The sequence below is a fragment of the Argentina anserina genome, chromosome 2 (genome assembly GCF_933775445.1).
Source record: "Argentina anserina chromosome 2, drPotAnse1.1, whole genome shotgun sequence".
Classification (NCBI taxonomy): domain Eukaryota; kingdom Viridiplantae; phylum Streptophyta; class Magnoliopsida; order Rosales; family Rosaceae; genus Argentina; species Argentina anserina.
This window is the reverse complement of record NC_065873.1, coordinates 19,508,300-19,534,512: the sequence shown is the minus strand read 5'-3', so window position 1 is coordinate 19,534,512 and position 26,213 is coordinate 19,508,300. Positions and strand designations below refer to the sequence as shown.

Sequence of the window (26,213 nt, the reverse complement as noted above, 5' to 3'; positions counted from 1 at the left end):
AGAAAAGTTGTTTACATATTTGAAGTCACATAATTTTTGTCATCGATCGTGCATGGTCGAAACAAGGAAACTTATTTGGCAAAGCCCCGGTCAATGAGGTTTTATTATGTGAAAACGCTTCTTTTTTGGTTAATCGTTAATATGGACGATCAAACTATGTTCAAAATGGATAAAATTTTTACATGGTCCGTAAATATATATGTTGATCACATCTATTGGTGTCGATCGACAATATTTTGAAATTATAATTTTTAAAAAATAAAAAATAAAAAATTTCAAAAAAAAAGAAAACCGAAAAAACCGAACCGAACCGAACCGTTCGGTTCGGTTTTCAGTTTGCCATATTGAAAAACCGAACAGTGAACCGAATCGAACCGAATCAAAGTTCAATTTCAGTTTAATTTACGGTTTGACCCCAAAACCGAACCGTTTAAACCGAATGCCACCCTACTCCCAACATTCAGATCTAGCCAAAAAGACAGAAACAGAAGCCACATCAGTCTGGTGTCTAGTTCTTCTTCTACACTTCTTAATGTTTGGTAGAATCCAAGGATCAATATAGAAGCTTTAGTTTAGCCTCGGGTTCTTATCAATTTCACTAGGTAATAATTAGATCCAAGCTTTTATTCGTATATCATCAATTTCTGAGTTTCTAATCCAATTCGTGCTACCGAAAGCTTTAAGCTCTGAGCTGCAAAGTGGGAGTTTTGTTTGTCAAATGCCGATCCTCAATGGTCTGCTAACTGGGTAAGCCTAAATTTCTGATTTCTTTTTTTGAGTTTCGGTTTTGTATATCTGATTGTAAGAGATTCTTTTGAGGTTTATATCAAGTTTTTTGGTAGAATTTGTGTGAGTAATCTTGTGAAATATCCGCTTTTTCTATAGAGCTGAATGTCTGAGATATGTGGAATTTCTGACTTAGAGATTGTAGTTTAATAGATATATTGTGAATTCATGCACTGAGTAAATTTTGATTTTGAGTTGTGTTTGTTGTTCAAATGCTAGCAGGATAGGTATTAGTGTTGCAGTTTTAGGATATTGAGAAATTTGGTGTGGATTGGGAGAAATTAAGATGGGTGAGAAGCTTTGGGTGAATGAAGAAGAAAAGGTTATAGTGGAGTCAGTGATAGGCACCGAAGCTTGCCAGTTGTTGAGCTCATTGGCTTCGGAAAACTTGTTGTCCGACTTGGCTAGGCCTCCGGGACAATTGGGGGTGCAGCAGGGGCTGTCACAGCTTGTCCAAGGGTCCAATTGGAACTACGCCGTCTTCTGGCAGGTTGTAGGATTGAAATCTGGTGGAGCAGCCTTGATTTGGGGTGATGGACGTTGCAGAGACACAATGGGTGGTGGAATTGAGGATAGTTCTAGTAAGGATGGTAACTTGGAGGGAGTGCAGAAGAAGAATGAGGAGGTGAGGAAGTGGGTGCTTGGGAAGCTCCACTCTTGTTTTGGTGGTTCGAGTGAGGATAACTATGCGAGGAAGTTGGATAGATTGTCCGATGTGGAAATGTTTTACCTGACTTCAATGTACTTTAAATTTCAACTTGATTTGCCATATGGCCCTGGGGAGTCATACAAGTCTGGGAAATCAATTTGGGTTTCTAATGTCGCTAGTTGCTTACATCATTACCAGTCAAGATCAATTTTAGCCACAGTGGCAGGGTTTCAAACAGTTTTGTTTGTGCCTATGAAATCAGGAGTTGTGGAGCTGGGTTCTGTCAAACCGATTCCGGAAGAACAAAATATTGTGGATATGATCAGAAGTGTGTTTGGGGTACCTAGCTCTGTTCAGGCAAAGGTATATCCAAAGATTTTCGGACATGAGCTTAGTCTCGGTGGTCCAAAATCGCAACCAATTAATATTGGCTTTTGCCCGAAGGTAGAAACTGACTCTTCATTTCCATCAGAGTCTCTTGACTTCCAAGCAATAGGCACTTCAAATGGATGTCAAACTGAGGATGGTGAAGTTAAACTGTTTCCACACTTGAGCCAAATTATGTCTGGGAACTTCAGTTCTACAGCCGGTGTTTCAAGTTCAGAACTGCCTAAAGACGAGTCGTCTGCACAAATTGATGAAAGGAAACCTAGAAAGAGAGGGAGAAAGCCTGCCAATGGAAGAGAAGAACCATTAAATCATGTGGAAGCAGAGCGGCAGAGGCGTGAGAAGCTTAACCAGCGGTTCTACGCACTTAGGGCTGTGGTTCCTAACATATCGAAGATGGATAAAGCATCTCTTCTAGGTGATGCCATCACCTATATCAACGATCTTCAGTCAAAGATCAGGCTCATGGAAACCGAGAAGCAGATGGGAAGCAGTAGCCAAATGTGGTTCGCAATTCCAGAGATTGATTTCCAGGATAGGCAAGAGGATGCTGTTGTGAGGATGAACTGCCCACTGGATTCTCACCCTGTTTCTGATGTCATCCGAACACTTAGCGAACATAACATTGTAGCTCAAGATACTAATGTGTCCATCACAGAGGAAGACACGGTTATTCATACATTCTCCATTCGGACCCAAGGTGGTGATGCTGAGCAGTTAAAGGAGAAGCTGGTGGCCTCTCTTTCAAGATCAACCATGTAAAACTGTGTTTACTAACTGGTTAGTGTGTTTATGGCTCTAATGATATTCAATTAAGTTGTTTCATACAATATGCTAAAGCATTCATATTAAAATGTTAAATTGAATTGCAAATTCTGTAAATATTTTTGGCCGCAATCTTTGAGTGTCGTCGTCTTTCTTCCTTGCCATTCTATCGTATAACTAGGTTTTATTTTCGGAATGCCTTGGCCATGGGAAAGAAAAATGGACTGAATAATATTAAACATGGCTTAGAGTTAGTAGTCTTCTTGTTATTGTCTTAAAAAGTCAAGGAGTTCATTCATCAACTAAGAAAAAGTGAAATAGTTTATCAAATTAGAACCTGTTTTATGCATAGAATATTAATTGAATTTGACAATTTGTATCGTATTCTGGTGTTCCTCCGAGTTGGTCACAATCAACGAGCATTTGTATATGTTTTACTTTTAACGGTTCCATTCTTCTGTGTGGACTGAACCAATGTAAGAACACTGTTTGGCACCCAAGTTTGCTAGCGTGTTTTTGATTCGTTCCAAACTCTTGGTTCAAACTTCAAACTACAACTCAGTCAATGCCAAAAAAACAGAAGAGAAGGGAAGCTCGGCGCAACAAGTCAAAGACATATCCAATTTAAATTGCAGAGAGCCCTATATAAGTAGCTCTTCCTTTCCACCAAACTCACTCATCCATTTCCTCCATTTCTCTACATTCAAAACTGATAAAAGGGGAAAGAGCAAACAAAGACTGTTAGAAAAACCTGCAACAAAAACATACACTGATTCCACATTTCCATTCTTTTCATCCCCGTAACAAGATGAGGTCGTCTATGAAGAGAGGCTTGTTTTCAGTTCTTTTAATTTGTATGGTGTTGTTTTCATGTGTGCAACTTGGAGAAATGAGGCAATTGAAAGCAGAGGAATGGGCAAAGAACAATGCTCTGCGACTTGTGTTCGAGTCCCTCAAAGGTTCAACTCCAGTCGGAGGCGGCAATCCCTGCTCCAACATCCCCGGTCGAAGTCCACCCGGTTCTAAATGCTAAAATAGTTTTTTTAGCAACGTTAAAATAGTTATGAGACCAACAACTGCAACTAACTTCAACTGTAACGTCTCAGTAGCTAGTGAATTTTTTGCTTGTATTTTTACTATTTTAAGCTTCTGCTAAACCATGCAATATGCCAAATAAGGTTAATCATTGGAGCAAACCTTGTAACAGAAATGACAATATATTTATTTATTCTTAATGGAATTGGAAACCATTAATTTATTTCACCCTTTATGTGATGAGATTACATCTTGCAAGCTAGTATATGCAACTCTCTTACTCACTTCCCTCCCGTCTTGCAAAACGTGAGAAATTGATTTCGTAACACAGACAAAACCTTGAATGAAGTAAACATGATGATTGCGGCAAAACTAAATTTGGAAGAGGATAACGGACGGTAAGCTGTTGTGGCCTTAGCTTGTTCCAGTAAAAATGTGGACTTCAGGGTTCAAATGTGCATCTCGGGGACTGATGAGGTGCAGGTAGAATAGATTGAAGAATAAAGTACTGCGTTTTCTCAAATGAAATACTTAATTTTTCTTCTCCAAAACCAAAATTTGCAATCGAAAAATTCTAGCTCAAAGAACATTGATCACCTAAAGCATCAAAAATCAGAGCTGATTCATACTTGATTCACAGAGTGGTGCACCATTCACATTCGGATTAAGACTTAACCCCACATTAATTGTCCTCTCCCACTGAGCTAATTTTGTTCTAATCATATATTTCTTCAAAAGAAATGGGGAAGCATGATCTCACGTTAAAAAAGTAAACAATGTCCAGTAGTAACAATGATAGATTGATAGCCTAATGAATTTTGTTCCGCAGAAATCCAAGTAAGTGAAAATTTGAGTAGCCTTAATCTTTTTCTAACAAGCCACATTAAGTATATGAAACATTCGATCGTATGCTCGTACGCAATCGTTTAAGCAATTACTGTAATGGCTGCATGTTGATCATATTAAATAGCGACAAGCGTGTCCCGTGGACCAACTGTACCGATATTGTCCCAACTTAACCACCTCACAGGTGTTGGGTTTTAATCACAAAAAGCCTCGGTACAATTGGTTATTATCCACCCACTTATAAGCTTTATTTTCTTTGTCACTTCTTAGATGTGAGATCTCTCCTCTCCAACACGCCCCCTCACGTGCAACCTAATTTTTAGGTCTGCACGTGACAGATTAACATCCCACATACTGGGATGAAAGAAACTAAGGTCTAGTAACCAACGACACTTAGTGGCAATCCAATCAGAAATCCTCCGATGACATGACAAAGTGGCACCCAACTCGGGCCCACGAAAGATTGGAGGCGCGACTGGAGAGGGACCCGCTCTGATACCATGTTAAACAGCGACAAGCGTGGCCCGTGGACCAACTGTACCGATATTGTCCCAACTTAACCACCTCACAGGTGTTGGGTTTTAATCACAAAAAGCCTCGGTACAATTGGTTATTATCCACCCAGTTATAAGCTTTATTTTCTTTGTCACTTCTTAGATGTGAGATCTCTCATCTCCAACACGTCCCCTCACGTGCAACAGATCAGAATCATTAGATGGAGAAATCAAGTCATAAAAAAAAACGGTCCTGATCATTAGTCAATATGTCAAGTCAATTGATCGAAACTTCAGATTTCAGTCATCAACGTACCATATTATACGTGTAATTCATGATTTGTATGTTTTCCCTTTCAAAGTAGTATTGCTCATGTCGTATTAAAGGTTGGCATTCACCAAACACTTCAAAACATTCAACGTTCAAGATCGAGCCTCCTACACGCTTTTGGCCACCAGAAGTCCAGAACCCTAAAACTCAGTCTTAAGCTACCCAGCGGTCAAGATGTATAATATATATAGAGTAAGTCAGTCTTAATCTGTATCTCATTGATCATCTATATATATATATTTTCACCTTTTCTACTCGCAGCATATAATTAATTATATATCTTTTTTTTTCGACAAGAATTAATTATATATCTTGATTTATGTATGTTACATAACTTGATTTTTTAAGTGATATATATATCCCCCAAAGTGGTCCACATATTAATATTCGAAAATCTTATGCAAGCTCTAGACTTGAGGTAGAAGAAACCGGGAATGAACTAATGAAAGTGCCATGCATAATAATTCTATGCGAGCAAGAGACTTGAGGAAAAAGAAACTAGATGATGGATGTGAAAGTGAAACAAATGAATGCCAACGGCGTAGTAGAACACTAGAACGTGATCTTCAAGCTCAAGATACAGTTGAAATAATCCTTAGTTTAATTTATTGCGGAGTCACCAGTGACCCAATCAATTTGACCCTGTTAAAAAAATCGTCAATAGTCAATACAGCGAGTAGCTACACAAAGATTTGAAAATTTCAAGCCATGGTCAGTCGTCGTATAATATATGCAAACTTGGTCCATTTTGATGCCTATAAAAACACTACCCTCCTCCTCTTATTCATTCATCTCATTCCTTCAATCTTTTCTTATATTCTTACATATACAGAACTGCACAGAAGCACGTACAAAACCAAAGCAGAATACGCAAACTGAGTTTCTTACCCAAACTGATCGTGTTTTTCCCCCAATATATAGTAGACGAAATGATGCTCTTCATGAGAATGGTCGTGGTGGCTGCAGTGGTGGTGGCTTTCATCAACATGGACTCGAATGAGGCTTGCAGGGTCTTAAACACAGACGTTCTGCAAAAGGGTACTATCTATCCTCCCCATATTCCGTCGATTATGAAAGAATTGGTGCAGAGGGGAGGACATTCTGAGACTACTACCAACAAAGGACTGCACTATGTTTCTAACAAGGGCATCTACATTCCTTTAATAATCCGACAAAGATTGCAGAAGGGGACAGTGCCCCCAGTTGACGGTAACCCAGGCACTAATTAACGTTCCCTGAAGATCCCGGTTACTTCTACAAAATGGTTTCATCAGCAAGTTTAGGTCGTTTTTTTCATCATCAGCTGTAAAAGTTGTGTATGAACGCCGGATTGGTTTACAATTTAGACCAAGTACGTAGAGAAAAATTCATTGTTTCTTTTAGGATGATCATGTTATGTATAACGTACATGCATGCATCACTTGTAAGATTTATATGACAAAAGAATACAATTATACATTCATACAATCATAGCTTTATTTCGTAGATCAACTATTTTCTAGCTAGTGATTTCCTTGTCGGAAAAAAAAACTCTTTCTAGTGAATTTAGAAGCCATTTATATATATATATATATATATATACAGATTTTCTCAAATGCGGAGGTCCGCACCAATGATTTTGGTGCGGATTTCCATCTTTTTACCACTTTTTGATCGAATTTTCTCATCTTCACCGTCTAGTATCTAGATAATATTGTGTAGATCATCTCTGCAAAATTTAAGCCAATTTGGTAATCTTTAAGGCCCTCAAAATCGAATAACAAATGGACGGACCGAATTCTGTCGAACCGTTACCGTTCATATTTTTAACAGAAAAACGTAATTTGGAGGGCCTTAACGATTATCAAATTGGCTGAAATTTTGCAGAGATGATCTACAAAATATTATCTAGATACTAGACGGTGGAGATGAGAAAATTTGATCAAAAAGTGATAAAAATATGGAAATCCGCACCAAAATCTTGGTGCGAAACTCCGCAGCCAAGAAGGGCTATATATATATATATATATATATATTGGGTCAACATGATCGACTAGCGTCATTCAGAGGACGGTGGACTGAAGCCTGTTCAAAATTCAGTAGTTGCGTTCCAATACTAGTCTTGGATTTCAAAACCGGATCCATTAATTAGCACTTCCAAAAGGATAAAGCAATCCTTCGCAGCTTCGCTATATAAAATTTCCGTGCCATGCATTTTATGATCCACTTAACAACATACGTTGTTGATTGCATGAGTCCTAGTTAATCCCATGTGCATAATGCGCCCACAACAATACACAAATTTATCAAAAGTATGCTGCTCAAATAAATCACAAATTTATCAAACCTTAACCATTTTGCCCATTCGTTCAACCCAGTTCTACCTCGAATCCCTATCTACACTCTGACCATCTTAATCTCCTCATTCCCTACTTGGATCATACGCATGGCCCCTGTTGGATTGTAACTCCCCTGTTTCTGGTGTTTCCTCTCCCAGGTGTCTGCTTCTTGTTTGAGGTTTGTCAGTTCGTTTATCCCAGTCCATATTCCCACCCTTTGGTTTTTAAGCGGTGTGATTTTCTTCCGTGGGAAGTAAATCCTCTGCCGTGATTCCTCGGTGTCTTTCCCCCATAGCTCCTGGTTAGTTTTACTTGTCATGCCTGTGTAATTCCCTCTTCCACATGTCCTCTCCAGTTATGTCTTCATCCTCCTTCTCTCAGGCTACCAGTTGACCACAGTACTAGCCACTGAGTTTTCATATTTTATTCTTCCCATGCATATACATCTCTTACTAAAACCACTGTTGTCACTAAAGTTCTGCCCATAATCCAAGTTCTTACGATCTCCCTACTGCGCTATGAATCACAACAATAATAATCCACCTCCTTCTGCTCACTATCGAGAAGATGGAGGCCTTTTTCTCCGACTCAACCCAGCTCCGGTGCCGGATGCAGGAACAAGACTGGTGGGCTTTGTACTTGCTCTCAAACCGCATAATGCAGGGTCAGTGGTTCGAGCTCTAACTGGTCATTGGAGAGAGCTGGGAAGCTTTCGGATTGATCCGATTCGCGGAGGCACCATCTTCACCATTATAGCTCCATCGGCGGCGGCAGCAGACCACATCTTAGAACACGGCCCTTGGACGGTTGACCAGTGCACCTTTGCGGTTCATCCATGGCAAGCTCACAGCCGCCTGGACGATATTCCTCTCCAATTTGTTAACTTTTGGGTTCAGATTCACGATCTACCTCCAAATCTTATGACGACGGAGAACGCCGAGTTCATCGGTGGACAAGTGGGTCGGATTTTAGAGCTCGAAGAACCAGAGGATCCGGATTCTTCTTCAGACTTTATCCGGATGCGAGTTGAGATCGATTCACTACTACCTTTTCTCCCAGGTTTCACCTGTAACCGCTCCCCAACTGAAGAAGATTGGGCTTCGGTTCGATATGAAAGATTACCGGATGCATATAAATTCTCAATGCATCTTTCATCCTCATCCAAACGCAGATAAAATAGGGCTGTCTATGCGGGCGTTCTCTCCCCGACGTCCCTTTCTTCCATCCAGAGGACTTCGATCCAATTTGGAGCCTCCAGCTCCGAGAGGGGAACATCCATTCAGGTGGATTGACCGTGGCATGGCTCCAATTTCTCCTCCCCATACTCAAGTTTCCCTTCATCTGTCTTTGGTTCCCCGTGAAACTCGTTTGAAGAGCATGGAGGATATGTCTGCACAACGACCAAGTCGTATATCTCCTACTGTCCTTCCTGAACCTACTCCACTCACTATGTTCGGCATTGTTCAAGCTCCGCGTTGAATCCCATCGACTCTGGTTCGTCAGTCCGTATTCCTAAGAGATCCAGTCACTGTTTCCTCCTAGGGTTTCTGTGGATTTTCGCGGGAGTCCGACAAGTTCTGGGTTAGCGGTGGTGAGTAGCCTTTCAACAATCTCCACGTTTTCAATTGGGGCCCACATAAATATTCCTCTCTCTCTGAGGGGGAAAGAAAAGATCTCTGACGAGCTGCCTCATCCGGCGTCAGCAATGCCGCGTTCACATCCTTCTGAGGCTGCAGACCTACAATTGGCTCTAGAGCTTACTTTACACGACGGTCGATGTGAAACTGGATTAGACCGTTCAAAGTCAGGCACTTGATGAAGCAGGCCCTTCGGCCCAGCCCAAAACTCTGCCTCCATTCCCTCTATGCTTTTAATGACCCACGCATCCTCCAAGTAGCCTTGGCTTATCAAGAAGTACTTTTGGATCCATCTCTTCTCACAAATAGCCCAGATATGTCTTACGGGGACAACACTCCATCACCTACCCACTATTCGAGTGTCTTTCCTCCCCAACCTTATCCCCTTCCGTCTCCTCCCATCGGCCAATCTCAGCTCCAATCTTATGATGGATCGCAGTTTATGGATGATGCTTCTTCATCAGCAACTCCATCTCCCCAACAGCCATCAAGTACTTGGCCTCTTCTGGGTTCCTTCCCCAAGCTTGTTCAAGACTTTGAAAATTTGAATTTGAAGAGGAAAATTTTGGAGATCCTTGAGGAATCGAAATTGAGGGCAAAAAAGTAGAAAGCTTCGACCATTCCTCCCTATTTAGAACCTGTGATGCCGCGAGGAGGTGTTTCGGTACCAAGAGGTCGTCGGGGCCGACCGCCATCTGCTCACACTGCACGTGGTCGTGGTCGCCGTGGGAGGCCACGCATGACTGCTGTAACTGCGATATCTCCTCTTGGTCCGGTAAGTGAACCCACTTCTGTTGTTTCATCTCAGCCGGTAATCCCTATATCTTCGCCGATTGGTATTACTCAATCTCCCACTTTTGTGTTGAATTTTGATTACTCAAGGGTTACCACTGCATCTCCAATACTTTCTGGACTCTCAGGTGGTCCCAAGTTTGTTTGATATCACTGAAACTATGGTTACTGTTGTTGGTTGTGGGAACTGGCCATCAGTTCCTCAAAACTCATGTTGATCAAACCTTGTCTTCATTACTGGAATATACCACTGGTGATGAGTATGATATGTTTTTGGCAGATGGTTGGTCTCTGGTTTGTTTCTTAATTCAAGTGGTGGTTTGTTTTAGTTGGGAACTTGATTAGTTTGTGGTTACTTCAGTTGTTTATGCGTGGTTGGTTCATGTTTCAGTTTGTAAATAAGTGTGTTGCTTTAGCTGTTTGGACTTGACTTCGGTTTGTTCTTAGTTGTAATTGGTCGTTTACATACTCAGGGAGGTGGTTTGGCTCTTTGTTGGAAAAATGATATTCATGTCCGTATTTTTGGTGCTTGTCTCGGTTTTATTGATGCTCTGGATACAATCAAAGGCACAACATTCTGAATTACTGGTTTCTATGGTCATCCTACTACATCAAATAAACATCCCTCTTGGGAGGCTATTCGTCAATTATCTAGTTTGGCAGGCAATTATCCTTGGTTCATTTTCGGTGATTTCAACGAGATTTTAGATGCTTCTGAAAAATCTGGTGGCTGTCCTCGGCCGCCGAGACAAATGGAGCTTTTTCAACAAGCTATTGACGATTGTGCTCTGCGGCAATCACATTTCTCTGGTCCAATTTACACTTGGAGTAATGGCTCCATAGCTGAAAGATTGGATATGGGATTTTTTAATGATCAGGCAGACACACTTTTCCCCAAAGCTCATCTTATTCATCATGACTTAGGAGCCAGTGACCATCTTGCTTTGTTCTTTGATCTTTTTGGACATGAATTGCGACCGAAACTGAAGTTTAAATGAAAATTTCTCTTTGAGCAGTTCTGGACTCAAGAATCAGCATGTGTGGATATTATTTCTGATGCTTGGTCTTCCTCTAACAATTTATCCTTGGATCAAAAACTTCATCATTGTGCTACTGCTCTCCAAAATTGGAATCACAATTCTATTGGACACATTCCACATAAATTGGCTTCACTTCATTCAAACCTGCAGAAGTTTCCCATTGATGCCTCTTCTCCATCTGCAATGCAACAAAGAAAGTCTATCAAAGCTCAGATTCAAAAAAATGGACGTTTTGAAGAATCCATGTGGAAACAAAAATCTATAATTGGTTGGCTACGAGATGGTGACCAAAATACAAAATACTTTCATGCTTGTGCTAAAAGCCGTGGAGCTCTGAATAAAGTTCGCGGAATTCATGATGCTCAAGGTCATTGGTGCGAATCTACATCTGACATTCATTCTGTCTTCCTTTCCTACTTCTCTCAGCTATACTCTTCCGAGGGTTGTACAAATATGCCTGTGGTTTTGTCCTTCATTCCTTGTAAGGTAACGGCTGCATGAAATGCTTCTTTACTTAAGCCATTTACTCGGATTGATATTGAACAAGCTCTGAAGTATATGAGTCCAAACAAATCTCCTGGCCATGATGGTATGTCGCCTCTTTTCTTCAAACATTATTGGCATATTATAGGAGACGATGTCAGTCATTTCTACTTACAGGTTCTCAATCATGGCCAAGATTTGGGAAGTTTCAACCATACATTGATATCTCTTCTGCCAAAGTGAGCTCATCCCAGTTCTGCTTCTGAATATCGGCCGATTAGTCTTTGTACAACTGTATACAAGTTGATCTCAAAAGCTATTGCCAACAGGTTGCGACCTTTCCTTCCTAATATCATTTCAGAAACACAAAGTGCGTTTGTGCCCGGACGCAACATTCAGGATAATATCATTGCTGCTTTTGAAACTATTCATTCGGTTCGTTTGCAGAATACTAATCATATTCCAAAGATGGTCTTAAAGTTAGACATTTCTAAAGCATATGATCGTGTGGAATTGTCCTTTCTTCATCTTGTGATGCTTCGAATGGGTTTTGCAGAACCGTGGATTGATCTAATCATGTGTTGTGTCTCTTCTGTTTCATTTTCTATTCTTTGGGAAGGTCATGCGGAAGGTTGTTTTTATCCCTCAAGAGGAATTCGGCAGGGTGACCCTTTGTCACATTATCTTTTCCTATTTGTTACAGAAGGATTGACATGCTTGCTTCATTATGCTACTTCATCTGGTTATCTTCATGGTATTCAAGTTACATATTATGCTCCATCCATTTCCCACCTTCTATTTGCTGATGACAATCTGCATTTTTTTCATGCATCTCCGCAACATGCGCTTCATCTCAAAACTTGCCTTCTATTTTATGAAAAAGTAGCCGGACAGAAAGTGAACTACTCTAAATCAGTACTCTTTTGGTCCGAATGTGGATTCTCATCTCCATTCTCAGTTGCATTCTTATCTCAATGTTCCAGTGGTAGACTTCCATGAAAAGTATCTTGGCTTACCAACCCAAATTGGCCGAAATAAATCGGAAGTTTTTCGCAACATAGTTTCTCGATTGGATATTCATTTACAAGGTTGGCAGGGGAAGTTCCTCTCTAAAGTAGGTAAACTTGTTTTAATCCAAGCGGTTGCTCAATCAATTTCTACTTATTCAATGAGTGTGTTCAAATTGCCAATTGGTATTTGTAAAAAAATCCAATCCAAAATCAGTATGTATTGGTGCAGCAAAGGGGATGGTAAGCGTGGTCTTCACTGGTGTTCTTGGGATCGACTTTGTCTTCATAAAAATAGAGGTTTAGGCCTTTGAGATCTTTGTTCGTTTAATTAGGCTTTATTGGCCAAATCTGTTTGGCGTATATTTTGGGGCTCTCGCTCTCTGGTCAGTGATCTGTTACGAGCTAAATATTTTCCTCACTCTACTTTTCTTACTTCGGTGTTGGGAAATTCTCCTTTTGCTATTTGGAGAGGCTTTCTTTGGGGTCGTAAGTTATTGGAATTAGGTACGAGGTGGCGGATAGGCAATGGTAGTTATGTGAACATTGCTATTGACCGTTGGCTTCCGTGTCCCTCTACTTTTCGTCCATACTCGCAGCTTCCAATGCAACATGGTAAAATTGTGGATTATTTGATTACTCCTTCTGGAGTATGGAATGCTCCTCTTATTCATCAGCATTTTCAGCATCAAGAAGCTCAATATATTCTCAGCGTACCGCTAGGCAAAAATTCTAATGTTGACAAGCTAATTTGGCATTACACCTCTAACGAGGATTACACAGTCAAATTAGGGTATTGGATCTTTCGGCAACTTGTTGATCAATCATCAAATACCGGTCACGGCTCTTCATCTCATTCTACTCATAACATTTGGACTCAATTGTGGAATCTTCACATCCCACAAAAAAATAAACTTTTCTTGTGGCGAGCTCTTCATGGTTTTCTTCCAGTTGCACAGTCTTTGGTGTCTCGTAAAATTGTAGTTGACCCCTCTTGTTGGCGTTGTGGAGATCCCTCTGGGTCTGTCATCCATTCCCTTTGGAATTGCAAGTTTGCTAGGAAGTCTTGGAAGCTATCTCCCTATTCTCAAGTTCTTATAGTATGGTCAGAGCTTTCCTTTTCCTCCCTATTTTCTCATGCTATCTCAGTTTCAATTGGTGATGATTTCCATAAGTTTGCATATATTTCCTAGTGGTTATGACGTAATCGAAATCTACATCGTCATGGAGAACACATTCTAAATCTGATTGATTTGGTCAAAGTTTCTGTTGATTTTGAATCAGATTTTCTTTCCTCTAAGCGGCTCCCCAGTGCTCTACCTAAGCATGCTCCTTTTAATCCTTCTTGGTCTCCACCTCCTTGTGGGTTTGCTAAACTCAACTTTGATGGAGCTCTTGATTCTAAGTCATCTTTAGTAGGGCTTGGAGTAATCTTTAGAGATTTTAGTGGAAACCTTCTGGCTGCTTTAGCTTCTCCTGTTCCTGGTAATTTCACCCCGAGAGCAGTTGAAACTTTGACATTGGTTCATGGTTTGACTTTGGCTCTTCATATTGGTTTTCATCATTTGGTGGTGGATGGAGATGCCCTCAACATTATTTCTTCAATTCATCAACATTTGCATGATCTTAACAGTGAAGGTCATATTCTTGATGATGCATGTTTTTTTGCTTCCTTTTTTCAAGTTCGTAGTTTTCATTTTGTTCACCGCTCAGCTAACCAAGTAGCTCACAGGTTGGCTAGATCGGCATTAGTGTATGCTTCTCCTTTTTTCTGTTTTCAGTCGGCACCTCCTTGGTTGCTACAGTCTGTCATCACAGATTTCACCACTAAAATCTAGTGGACTAATCCCTCTTTGTTAGATTATTGTCCCAAACTCATTGTAGTTCTTCTTTATTAAATGAATTCCTCTTTGATCAAAATAAATAAATAAATAAATCACATATTCGATCATATTGTTCATGTATTATATATGATGAAAAAACAACCTGATTGGAAAAAAAAATTCATGTATTTATATTGTGTGGCTAGATTAATTGCAACAATGAAGTGATAACATAGCATTATTTGAAGAATAGTATAACATTATTGCAATTCAATGAATTGATAACATAATCGCGTAAGTCAATTGGAGTAAGTTAATGTTGAATAAAGCAATTTAGCCGCGTAACAATCTAGTATCTTGGAAAATTATTCATGGAAGAATCCTGACATATGATCTTATTCAAAGAAGAGGCTTGTTCTTTTTTCTAAGTGCTCATTATGTGGCATGCAGGAAGCGACTCTCTGCCATCGTTTCTTTGACGGCCACTTAATTAAGGCCTTTTGGGTTTGGCTTGCGTCCTGATAGGAGCACTTTGTGCGACGTTCTTAACATGTTTTTACCTCAATTTGTACTTTGCTTAGCCTTTATTGTTGTAATATTGAGTCATTGAGTCGTAGTAAGAGTTTTGACGGTATTAGATGCATTTTTGTGCTTACATGAGTTAAAAACGCATAATTGGTCTAAATTTCTTGTTTGAGTAGGAATCCTTGTAGGACTAGGAAACCTAGTTGGATTAGGAGTCTTCATCTTTCTACATTTTGGTCGCATTAGCGATATTTTGAGTCATTCTTGCACTAGGAATCCTTGTTAGGTTTCGAAACTAATTATCTCTTACTTATGATTTTATTTTCTTATTTTCAGATTGGATTTAAGAGATAATACTAGAGGAAAATAAGGAGAAGCCATGCACATAGAGTCATATCATCAACAAGTCATGCAACAATTAAATAGAAGATGATCATTAAATGAATAAAACATGGCATGATTTAGGGAATAAAACATGGCATGATTTAGAGAGATAAAACATGACATTATTATAGGAAGAAAGAGGCAAGTTCAAACCTTCCCTCTTTCCTCTATATATACATGGCTTCACCTCTCAAATAATATCACTTCTCATTTGCATTCAAGAGCCAAAACTCTACCAAAATACTACTTCAAACACCCTTTACCAAAATAGCAAACCGTTCTCCCCCATATACCAATTCCATCTCCACCGAAATCACCATTGAAGACACACCTCCAAGGTTCCTACAACGTGTGATTCTCGCAACTCTTTTTCATGGGTTTGTTCATTTTTGATTTTCTACAATACTTTGTCTATGAAGATTATAGTATGATGTTTATGTGAGATTATTGTTTTGTATTTAAAATCAAAATTTTCAGATTGTTTTATTGGATTTTTGGATTTTTGCCGAATTGATGGTTTCCTATAATTATTGAGTTTGTATTTCTATTGTTGTATTCTAATCATATTTCTCATACTTTTAGATAATTTTCAGATATGTGCATATGAATTTAGTGCTTGGATGCAGTCCCTAAGATTATGTTTGAGTGCTAGATTCATCAACCATATTGACACAAATCGAATCATGCCTTAAGTAGGTTCGGTTTGTGTTGATTAAAAGTGGTAAAAATTCTAGAAATTTGCATGTGAAACCATGGTGGGTGACGCCACACATGAAACATATCTCCAACAAATATTTGGTGCTTAAATGTAATCTTGTTTGATTTCTACTCTAAGTGTTATTGAATTCGATTGCATGCAAATTTAGATTAGACCCTAAGTCAATCTAAATGTTAATTGAAATCTTGCATGATTAGATGACCTCCTAAGGTTCTAATTGTATTGGTGTCTAAAAAGTATGTAATTGGTCGAATTAGAATGCATGATAGGTTCGAACTTGTAATTATGTGGTGTAATGGTAAATTTGGTTAAAGAGAAGTCGATTATGCAAACAGTAATTTAGGTTTTATTTTAGTAGTTAATAATCAATCTCAAACCCCTCATTATTTGTTAACACTAAAAGTTTAGAGTTCTTTTCAATTCACTAGAAAGAACGATCCCTGCTTATTGTATAATAACGATGATCTTTTACTGAGTTTATTATAGACGTTTTAATTAACGCTATATCACCTCTTTTTTTCATGTGCATATTCTGCCAGGTACATCCCCTTTTGTAACGACCCTCAAATTTCGAGCTTAAAAACTCAAAATTTTAAAGTCGTTAAACACAAAACAATTTTAATGAAATCGAAATCATTTAAGTGCACAGCGGATCATCACTGAATTCTCAATACAACTCAGAAAACCAATTATTACAACCCAAATTTATAATTTAACATTACATAAAATGGAAATGTAATAATCCTCACAACTCTCACAAAACTCACAAATCAAACCACACCAATTTTCCCACAAAATTCCACGCAAGAAACCTCACCACAAGCTGGATACGAACAACTTCGGGTCTCCGGAGTCGTCTCTCAACTCCACTAATCAACACCTGCGGAATTATCCCCTACACCATTGGATTGGTGCACCGGGATTGTAAACACAAACCCGGTAAGCTTATAGCTCGTATGAGTAAAATCAAAATATAATTCGCATATCAATATATACTAAAAATCACAATCAACAAATATAAATGCCTCATGAGTCAATGGATAGCCCATCTGGTTGTCCCAAAGGAATATGAAATGAAACGCTCATGAGAAAATTAAATAACCCTTCTGGTTACCCAAATGCATTTATAATACGGGTACCAAGAACGCTGGTACACATCTGTTACCCCTCTCGTAATACACCGCCGATATTAGATAGCCACCCGCTACCCAACATCCAAAACAATCTGAGTACTCATGAGCAGATAACCACCCGTTACCTCACATGCAGTACTAAGGCAGACAGACTAGAGCTCTAACTGTATCGTAACTTTCGCCCGGCTAAAGGCTAGGTTTCGACTTGCCAAACACGTACAATAATCTCACATCATATTGTACCAAACATCAGGTCCGAAGACAAATCACATTTTAACAATCTCAATGTTAAAGTCATGTACAATAATCTCACATCATATTGTACGAATCAAAATCACATGCTCGATATATCTTGTCATCAAAATGACATCATCACAATAAAATCATAACAATATATTATATAGCAAACTATACATATATGTATTTATTTACCATTTATACGATATATATATAATCCATTATATCTTATACATGTCATAACTTATAAACACGTCCGAAGACAAAACGTTTAACAATCTCCATATTAAACTCACATGCTTGTTATCGAATTGACCTAATTCAGATGAATTCATAACAGTATATAATATAGCAAATTATATATATATATGTACTTATTACCATTTATACAATGTATATAGTATCCATTATATTGTATACATGTCGTATTTCAATATTAAAAACTCTTGCAAATAACTTAGAATCACCGCAAGGGTACATTCGTAAATATGTGAGATTTTACTCACCTTATCGAGTCGAGCGCAATCCCACAATTTCCGAAGATAATTCTTTTCCTCGCTTTATAGATCACCTTGAAAAGATAAGAAAAGAATTTAGAAACGTTTCGTAAACCTTTAAATGCAGAAACAGTAATAATCGGTTACTGTTCAGCAATTTTCGGTTTTACGAATTTACTGTTCACAGTTACTATTCACGGTTACTATTCAATGTCACTATTCACAGTACTGTTCATGTATTACTGTACAAATACACAAAATAATACGTATTTCTGTACGTATAATACTTTTTACATTTTCTGTACGTATACATACTATTTACGTATTTCTGTACGTATACATACTGTTTCCGTACGTATACATAATGTTTACGTATTTCTGTACGTATACATACTATTTAAATGTAAATACAATCTCAGTAAATAAAATTTACTAAATTACCTTTTACAAATTACTTTTTACAATTACTGAAAGTAATTTATATTTACATTTACCGTACGTAAAATTTAATTACATTTACCGTACGTAAAATTTAATTACATTTACCGTACGTAAAATTAAATTTACATTTACCGTACGTAAGTAAATTACCTAAATACCCTTTTGGAATCACTGTTCACACCGTCGCCGCACGTGGCGGCGCGTGGGGTGCACGCGCCATCTCCGGCAGGCCGCGCGTGGCGCTCACGCGCTACTCACTGTGGCAGCGCGTGGGGCACATGCGCCGAGCCCAAAACCGGCGCGTAGCACGCTACCGCCGTGCCCAATCTCTTCCTTTCCTTCTCCTCTATCTTCCTACGGCCTCGCGCCACCTCCCACTCCTTCCATACACCCACACGCGCCGCCTAAGGCGGCGGTGTTCATCGATCCACCGATCTCCACAAATCCAAACAAAACACTCCAAAAATCATCAACAACCATCACAACAATTACACGAAGCTATTCGTTACCTTTATCGATGTTTTGGACCGTCGGATTCCCTCGGAGGATCTCCAAAAGTCGCCGTGTGGGCTCGGGTTCGAGGGAAGATGCTCGCTGGCGTCGCTGCTCGAGGTGAGTCTCCCGTGGGTTGATTCGTGTCGTGGAGGAAGAGGGCGAGGTCGTGGTGGTGGCGCCGAGCTCTTGCGATGCCGGCCACGTCGAAATCGACGAACCCGAGGTCAAGCTCCGTCGGTGCCTCTCGATCCCCGCTCGGGGTGCGTCGCCGCTACCACCGGTCGCTGCGTCGTGGTCGCGCGGTCTCAGTGACACAGGCGGTGTCAAGCACGGAGGCGGGTGGAGGGAGATCGTCGGCTTGGAAGGAGAGAGTCGGGGGGGGGGGGGGAAATGTCGCGAGGGGGAGAGAGATGAGGGAGGCGGAGGGAAGAGAGGGAGAGAGTGGTTTCCTGATATGGAAACCCTAAACACACAATTATCCTATTTATACTAGTTTCCAAATCGGAAACTAACTTTCGACGTTAATAACTTTTACGTACATCGTCCGATTAGAACGCGTCACATGCTCACGAACTCGTATCGACGAGCTCTACAACTTTCGTGAAGAAAGTTTTCGCAACCGAGTGACGGAATAAAAGTCGATAATTTCGTTCGGAAACGTAATGTTTTTCTTAATAAACGTTCCGAGAATGTTTCCGTTTCCGTTCCGTAAGGTTGCAAACAATCATATTCGTTTAAACTGAATTTCATAACTTATAGAATTCAAATTAAATCAAATATTGTTTTGAAAAATTTAGGGTTATTACACCTTTGCACCTTATCTCTCATGATATAATTGACTACATGGCCTCTAGTATGAGAGTGTTATGGAGTCTCGGTTTTTGCAATGCCTTATGGTGTATATGTCAAAAAGGAACAAGATCAGATTTGAGGGTGTCATCTTTGACATGGCTCGGTTTAATCATTTCTTCTAGTATTAGCTTTGAGGGAATCTGCTGCAATTTTGTTTTCTCCAAGGGGGAGGACTACAGGAGTGCATAACATGTTTCACGTCCTTGGTGTTTCTTCTTTGCAGGGTCGGAGCTACAGCTATCAAGACTGGGACTCAAGTCCCACCCAAAATTTGAAGGAAAAAAAAAACTACATGTATACATTTCAGCTTACTTGGGGTTTGCAACCTTGATAATATTCTTGTAATTTTGTTGTTAGAGTTTGACATTAAGCCAAGCGGCTAGGCCCAGTAGCCCACAACTCATTTAAATCAATAGGCCAAGACACCGGGTTAAATAGCAATTAGACAAAGGATCTCTCTCTTCTCCCAACTAAAAAAACTATTCTCAGTCTTTTGTTGGTCAGTTTAAACCAGAAAAGCTTTGAATATCATTAAGATTAAGCTTCTAAGGAGAATTTTTAGGTGATTCTATAGTCCTCTATGTTACGATTCCGAAATTTAGAGTGTTAAACTCAAAAATTGAAGCCATGAAAAACTCTAAAACAATCTCAACACATCGAAATCATCTTATGGTCACAACGTATTATAACTAAGTTCATAGTACATCTCAGTCGATTTGATTATTACAAAACCAATTTATAATTCAAGCATTATATCAAATGGGAATGTAAAATCCTTTCAATCCTCACCACAAAATAGAAATAAAGAAACTTTGAAATCTTCAGAGTAGTCCTGCAATTCTGCTAATCCACACCTGCGAAACTATACCCTACACTATCGAATAGGTGCACCGGGATTATAAACACAAACCCAGTAAGCTTTGCAGCTCATATGAGTAAACAACAGTATAACACGCATAGTAATACAAGAGAAAAATACTGAAAACATTTAATTATAAATGTACTCATCAGTCACATGACGGCCCATCTGGATGTCCAATAATATCTGAAAATATAAGTGCTCATGAGAAATTGGGCAACCCATCTGTTTACCCAAATACATTTATAATACGGGTACTCATGAGACCCATGTACTCATCTGTTACACCTCATGCAGTACGCCGTCAGACATTAGGGAACCCATCTGTTACCCAATATCCCAAAAATATGGGTACTCATAAACAGGTAACCCATCTGTTACCCCTCATGCAGTACAACGGTAGACAGACTAGAACTCTAACTGAATCGTAACTGTCACCCGGCCAAGGCTAGGTTCCGATATGCCAACACGTCCGAAGGCAGAAAAACGTTTTAACATAACTCAAGTTAAAACTACGTACAATACAATAAATATCAATGCTATAAATAAATTCCTTTGGAAATAAGAATATGTCAGTATATAGTATATCAACCCATATATATATATATCAACTTTTACCATTTGTACACATACACAACCCACTATATTAAATACATATCATAGTTGGATCTTTTAAAATAAAACGTAATTATGAATCACCGCCAAGAGGTAAACTCGTTATAGTGAGATTTACTCATCTTATTTTCGTGAGTGTAATTTCCACAATACAGAAAGTAAATCGTTCACTTGTTTACACTACAACACATATGCTTTTTCCAACGGGCATTTTCTAACAACATCAATATTTTTTCGGAAATAACACTATTTCCAACAAAATAAACATGGTCGTCGAAATTTTGTCGGAAATAGTATATTAGACATACATCATTTCCAACAGACTTCTAACGAGGTATGTTTCCGTTGGAAACAAACTTGTTATTTCTGACAAGTTACTATTTCGTTGGGAAGTTGTTGGAAATATGAAGTCATTTCTGATCAGAATTAGTTTCATGGTTAAGTCATCGGAAAATATAGAACTTAATTCCAATTATACTAATACAGTCGAAAATTAAACATTGTATTCTTGGTAGTTCTCTATCTTCCATAGAATGTCGGGGCTCAAATAATATAAATAATACGAGTGCATTATCATTGACGTATAGCCGATGTCAAAAAGTTGATGTAATATAGAAAATGTTTTCCATTTAAGAGGTGAAAAAAGGGCAAAGTCACCGCCCTTATTCAAAATTTTATTTTAAAAAATTAAAGAATAAAATACATAAGCAAATGAGGTTAGACCAAAACTAGTTCCAAGAAATGCAAAATAATAAAAATACAACTCAAATTTGTGTCCACACGATTCTTTTAAGGGTTTAGAACCCAGCCTAGCTTTAAGGCTCAACCACACGCCCGGTTCCTTTTATTTAAAAAAATACATAGACCGATAATGCACCCACATTAGAATGCAAAACATAGATCGATCAACCTTTTGTTATCCTATCAGCTGCTACTAGGTTTGCCTACTTCAACTCGAATGATCAATACTGCACACAAAATAGTTCATTATTTCATTGACTTACATGTTAAAAATACACACACGAAACACATATATATAAATCATCAATAAAGACTTAAAGCACAATACCTCACTAATCATCATTTTCTTCCTCGTTACGGTTTGCATATGTGTGGCTTGTCTGAGATTCTTCTTGTTGGTACGGTTCCTCATCGTCAGTTGGCATTTCAAAGACGTTTCGGGGTTTAGTCTCCATCACAACACTCCAAGTATTATTCTTTATGCATTCAATATAATAAACTTGGGTTGCTTGAGATGCTAACACAAATGGCTCCTGGGTATTCAACTTACCCTTATTGTTAACACTTCGTATGCCGTAACAATCTTCCTTATAACCTTTACCTTTAGTAGCTGTGTCAAACCAATCACACTGAAACAACACAACTTTATTCTGGTCTGTATACCATAGCTCAACAATATCTGTAAGAGTTACATACCAAGACACACAATCAATGTGGTTCTCTCCTTTGACCATAACTCCACTGTTTTGTGTGTGCATAGTAACATCACGTTGTAGGGAATGAAACCTAAATCCATGTATATTATAACTGCTATAGTAGACAGCATGCTTTAGAGGTCCGTCGGCCAAAGAACGCATTTGAGCACCCACAACTCCATATGCATACAATTGGTCGATCTACATGTGGAAAATAAAGATACATAAAAAATTATATATAATTATTTATATTTTTCTAAAATATAAATGGTTTATACCTTTTTAGAAAACCAGCTCACAAAATATTGTTTGTGTAAATCATCCACCCGATCATCACCATGTTGTGCACGAAGAATGTTCTTATGTTCACTGTACGAAAACAACTTCAATATTAATTATTGTCATATACTATTAGAAAATTAATTACTCATGATATATAAAATTCCTTACTCAATATAAGGCAAACACTCGTCACAATTTGTTAGGACATAATGGGCTACAGCATGGTGAAGATCTTTAGTCATTACTTTCAAAACTCCCTTGCCAACAGTTTTACCCGGTAACGAGAAGATAGATATCATAGACTTGCCTTGCAACGGTTGTCCTCCATCATAGTTCCTCTCTACTCGGTTAAATTTTGTCTCAACTTGACGTAAATATCTAGAACAAAATGTGACACACTCGTCTGCCAAATATCCTTCTGCAATAGAACCTTCTGGACGAGCCTTGTTACGAACATAAGTATTTAACTTATGCAAGTACCTATTTATCAAGAAAGTAAAGATTATATTAGATAATTAAGTAACCATCGATGTAATATAAGTTACATATACTAGCCTAATACTTGTCAAAAGTATTGAGATCATGGTATGACAATTCTCTTCAATTATGGAGATTGTGGGTGAGCAAGTCAGCAACCGTAAAAAAAACTTCATTTTTGGGTTTATTATTTGTCAAGTTACACTTTTATCCCCTATGAGAATATACCATCACATAGTGGTGATTAATAAACTCTGGGGAAATTAGGCAACTTAAAAATTTAACCATTTGACTTTTTTAACTTCAATTCTGGCTTTATTAATAGAAGATTTAAATCCAACCACCTTTCAACTGGAAACATCCATCTATATTGTACATGACCGGCCACTTTTGCTTCCCACGCCAAGTGAATTGACAAATGAACCATGATGTCAAAAAATGCAGGAGGGAATATCATTTCCAACTTGCATAAAGTTATGGCAATTTGATCTCCAAGAAGTTCCAAATCAGGGACACTCAGTACTTTAGCACACAACTCTCTAAAGAAGTAAGACAATTCAATCAGTGCTTCACAAGGTTTTTTGGGTAGCAATTCTCGCACCACAAGCGGAAGTAGTCTCTCCATGAAAATGTGGCAATCATGGCTTTTCATTCCAGAAATACTGCGGTTTTTACCATTCACCCAACGAGACACATTTGAACAATAGCCATCATGAACTTTTAACTTTAATAACCATTCACATATAACTTTGATATCATCGGGTGACAATGCATAAGGTGCTGGATCATTAACTAGCTTCCCATCCTCCTCTCTAGGCCAATCCTTTTTCCTTATGCCCATAGCTTTGAGATCAAGTCGAGCATTTAAAGAATCTTTTGTTTTTCCTTCAATGTTCATCATTGTGCCCATCACTGCCTTGAAAATATTTGTTTCGATATGCATCACATCATAGATATTGCGCAACATGTTTGTTTTCCAATAAGGCAGTCTGTAAAATATGCTTACTTTTTTCCAATTGTGAGTCTTTCCAAATTCAGGGATTATATGTTTTTTTTCCTTCTTTCCGAATTTTCCCGTCTTCAAACCCTGAAATTCGTCCACAATTTCCTGACCAGATCGTCTCTTTGGTGCGCATTTATGCTCCCTTGTGTTATCAAAAAGTTTTTTTTTGTACGCCATGGATGACCCACTGCTAAAAACCGACAGTGTCTCATATAACACTGTTTTGAGCCATGTCTCAATCTACGATGCGGAGTCTCTGACGCACAACTTGGACATGCCAATTTTCCGGAAGTATTCCAACCCGACATATAACCGTATGCAGGAAAATCATTAATTGTCCACATGACTGCAACTCTCATCTGAAAGTTTTGCTTTGTAGAAATGTCGTACGTCTCTTTTCCATGGTCCCATAATTCTTTTTACTCACCGATCAAGGGCTCCAGGTAAACATCAATATCTTGACCAGGACTTGTCGGTCCTGGAATGAGTAAGGACAAGAAGGTGTATGGCTCTTTCATGCACATCCATGGAGGAAGGTTGTACGCAAATAGCAAAACTGGCCAAGTACTATGACTTAAACTCAAATTTCTAAAAGGGTTGAATCTGTCGGTTGCCAAGCCAAGCCTAACGTTCCGGGGCTCGTCCCCGAATGATGGATGAATTTAATCAAATGATTTCCAAGCCTCTGCATCTGATGGATGCCGTAAAACACCATCTTTCACACGATCCTCGAAATGCCACCTCATATCTGGAGCTGTCTTAGATGACATAAATAGTCGTTGAAGCCTTGATGTGATAGGAAAATAACGCAAAACTTTCCACGGAATCTTTTTCGACTTTTCCCCCTTTTTCTTTGTGGTGGTGCTTGGTGTCTTCCACCTTGAAAGTTTGCACGTAGGACATGATTTTGCATCTACAAGATCCCCGTAATATATTACACAATCATTTTTGCATGCGTCAATCCTCTCATAATGAAGTCCGAGCTCTTCAACAATCTTCTTCGCTCTATAGTTTGAAGTTGGTAGTTTGTCACACATTGGGAATGCTTCTTTCAACAACTTCAATAGCTGGTCAAATGCTTTGTTACTCATGTTTCCAGTACTCTTAATGTGCATCAAGTTAATAGTGAAGGATAAGTTGGAATATTTTTCGCACCCGGGATATAACGGCACCTCCGACTCATCCAACAGTTTATAGAACTTTTGTGCATCTCTGTTGGGATCTTGTTGGATACACTCTTCTATAAGGTCTTGCACATCATCACACTGATCAAAACCCGCAGAAATATCACCGTCATTGTAGTTCTCGCTATCACCTGCTACACTGCTATCACTATCTTCCTTCTCCCCATGTTTGTCCCATACTATATAGTCCTCCATAAAACCTCTGTACAGAAGATGTCGTTGTACTGTTGTTGGAACAAATCTATCTGTGTTTTTATCATCTCTACAAGGACACCTTACTTTTCCATCTGAGTCTAGAGCATGACTAATAGCAAATTCCATGAAACTTGCTACTCCATTGAAGTATTTTGGATCTGATAATTTCAATTGCATCCATGATTTATCAATTGACATTTTCTGTAGAAGACATAGATTTAAATGTATGAATACATATAGTTGGAAAATGTATTAGGAATTATATTGATCACACAAGTGATTCTAAGTGGTGAATAAAAGTGGAAGTTCGGCCTAAGTATGGTCGTCTAGACCCGAACGCTTCCTTTGTTTCAGAAGACTGGATAGCTAGATCGAGAAATAAGTGAGAGGCAGGACTCATTTTAGTGGTACTACAGAGGCTAGACCCCTATCAGATATTCCCACACACTAAAATATAAGTGAGTAATCATGCATATAAGTTACACAC

The 26,213-nt window shown here is 38.8% G+C and overlaps 2 protein-coding genes and 1 long non-coding RNA gene across 4 annotated transcripts; 2 read left to right on the top strand and 1 right to left on the bottom strand.

The window, feature by feature from the left end:
• Window positions 1-479: 479 nt before the first annotated feature.
• Window positions 480-2,734, top strand: LOC126785169 (transcription factor bHLH3). Of its 2 annotated transcripts, none has more exons than XM_050510780.1 (2): window positions 480-747; window positions 1,009-2,734. In XM_050510780.1, the coding sequence occupies exon 2, from the start codon at window positions 1,073-1,075 to the stop codon at window positions 2,582-2,584; it is 1,512 nt and encodes a 503-aa protein (XP_050366737.1). In that variant the 5' UTR covers window positions 480-747; window positions 1,009-1,072; the 3' UTR covers window positions 2,585-2,734. The 2 variants fall into 2 exon arrangements, with proteins under 2 accessions (XP_050366737.1, XP_050366738.1); XM_050510781.1 differs by having other exon boundaries at window positions 1,006-2,734.
• Window positions 2,735-9,575: 6,841 nt separating this feature from the next.
• On the top strand, window positions 9,576-11,609 carry LOC126785192 (uncharacterized). Its single transcript, XR_007671031.1, has 2 exons — window positions 9,576-10,023; window positions 10,514-11,609. It is a non-coding gene; the product is annotated as an uncharacterized LOC126785192 (long non-coding RNA).
• A 13,400-nt stretch (window positions 11,610-25,009) lies between these two features.
• Window positions 25,010-25,924, bottom strand: LOC126784123 (uncharacterized). Its single transcript, XM_050509611.1, has one exon. It carries the CDS (start codon window positions 25,922-25,924, stop codon window positions 25,010-25,012), a length of 915 nt encoding a protein of 304 aa, XP_050365568.1.
• Between the last annotated feature and the right edge of the window lie 289 nt (window positions 25,925-26,213).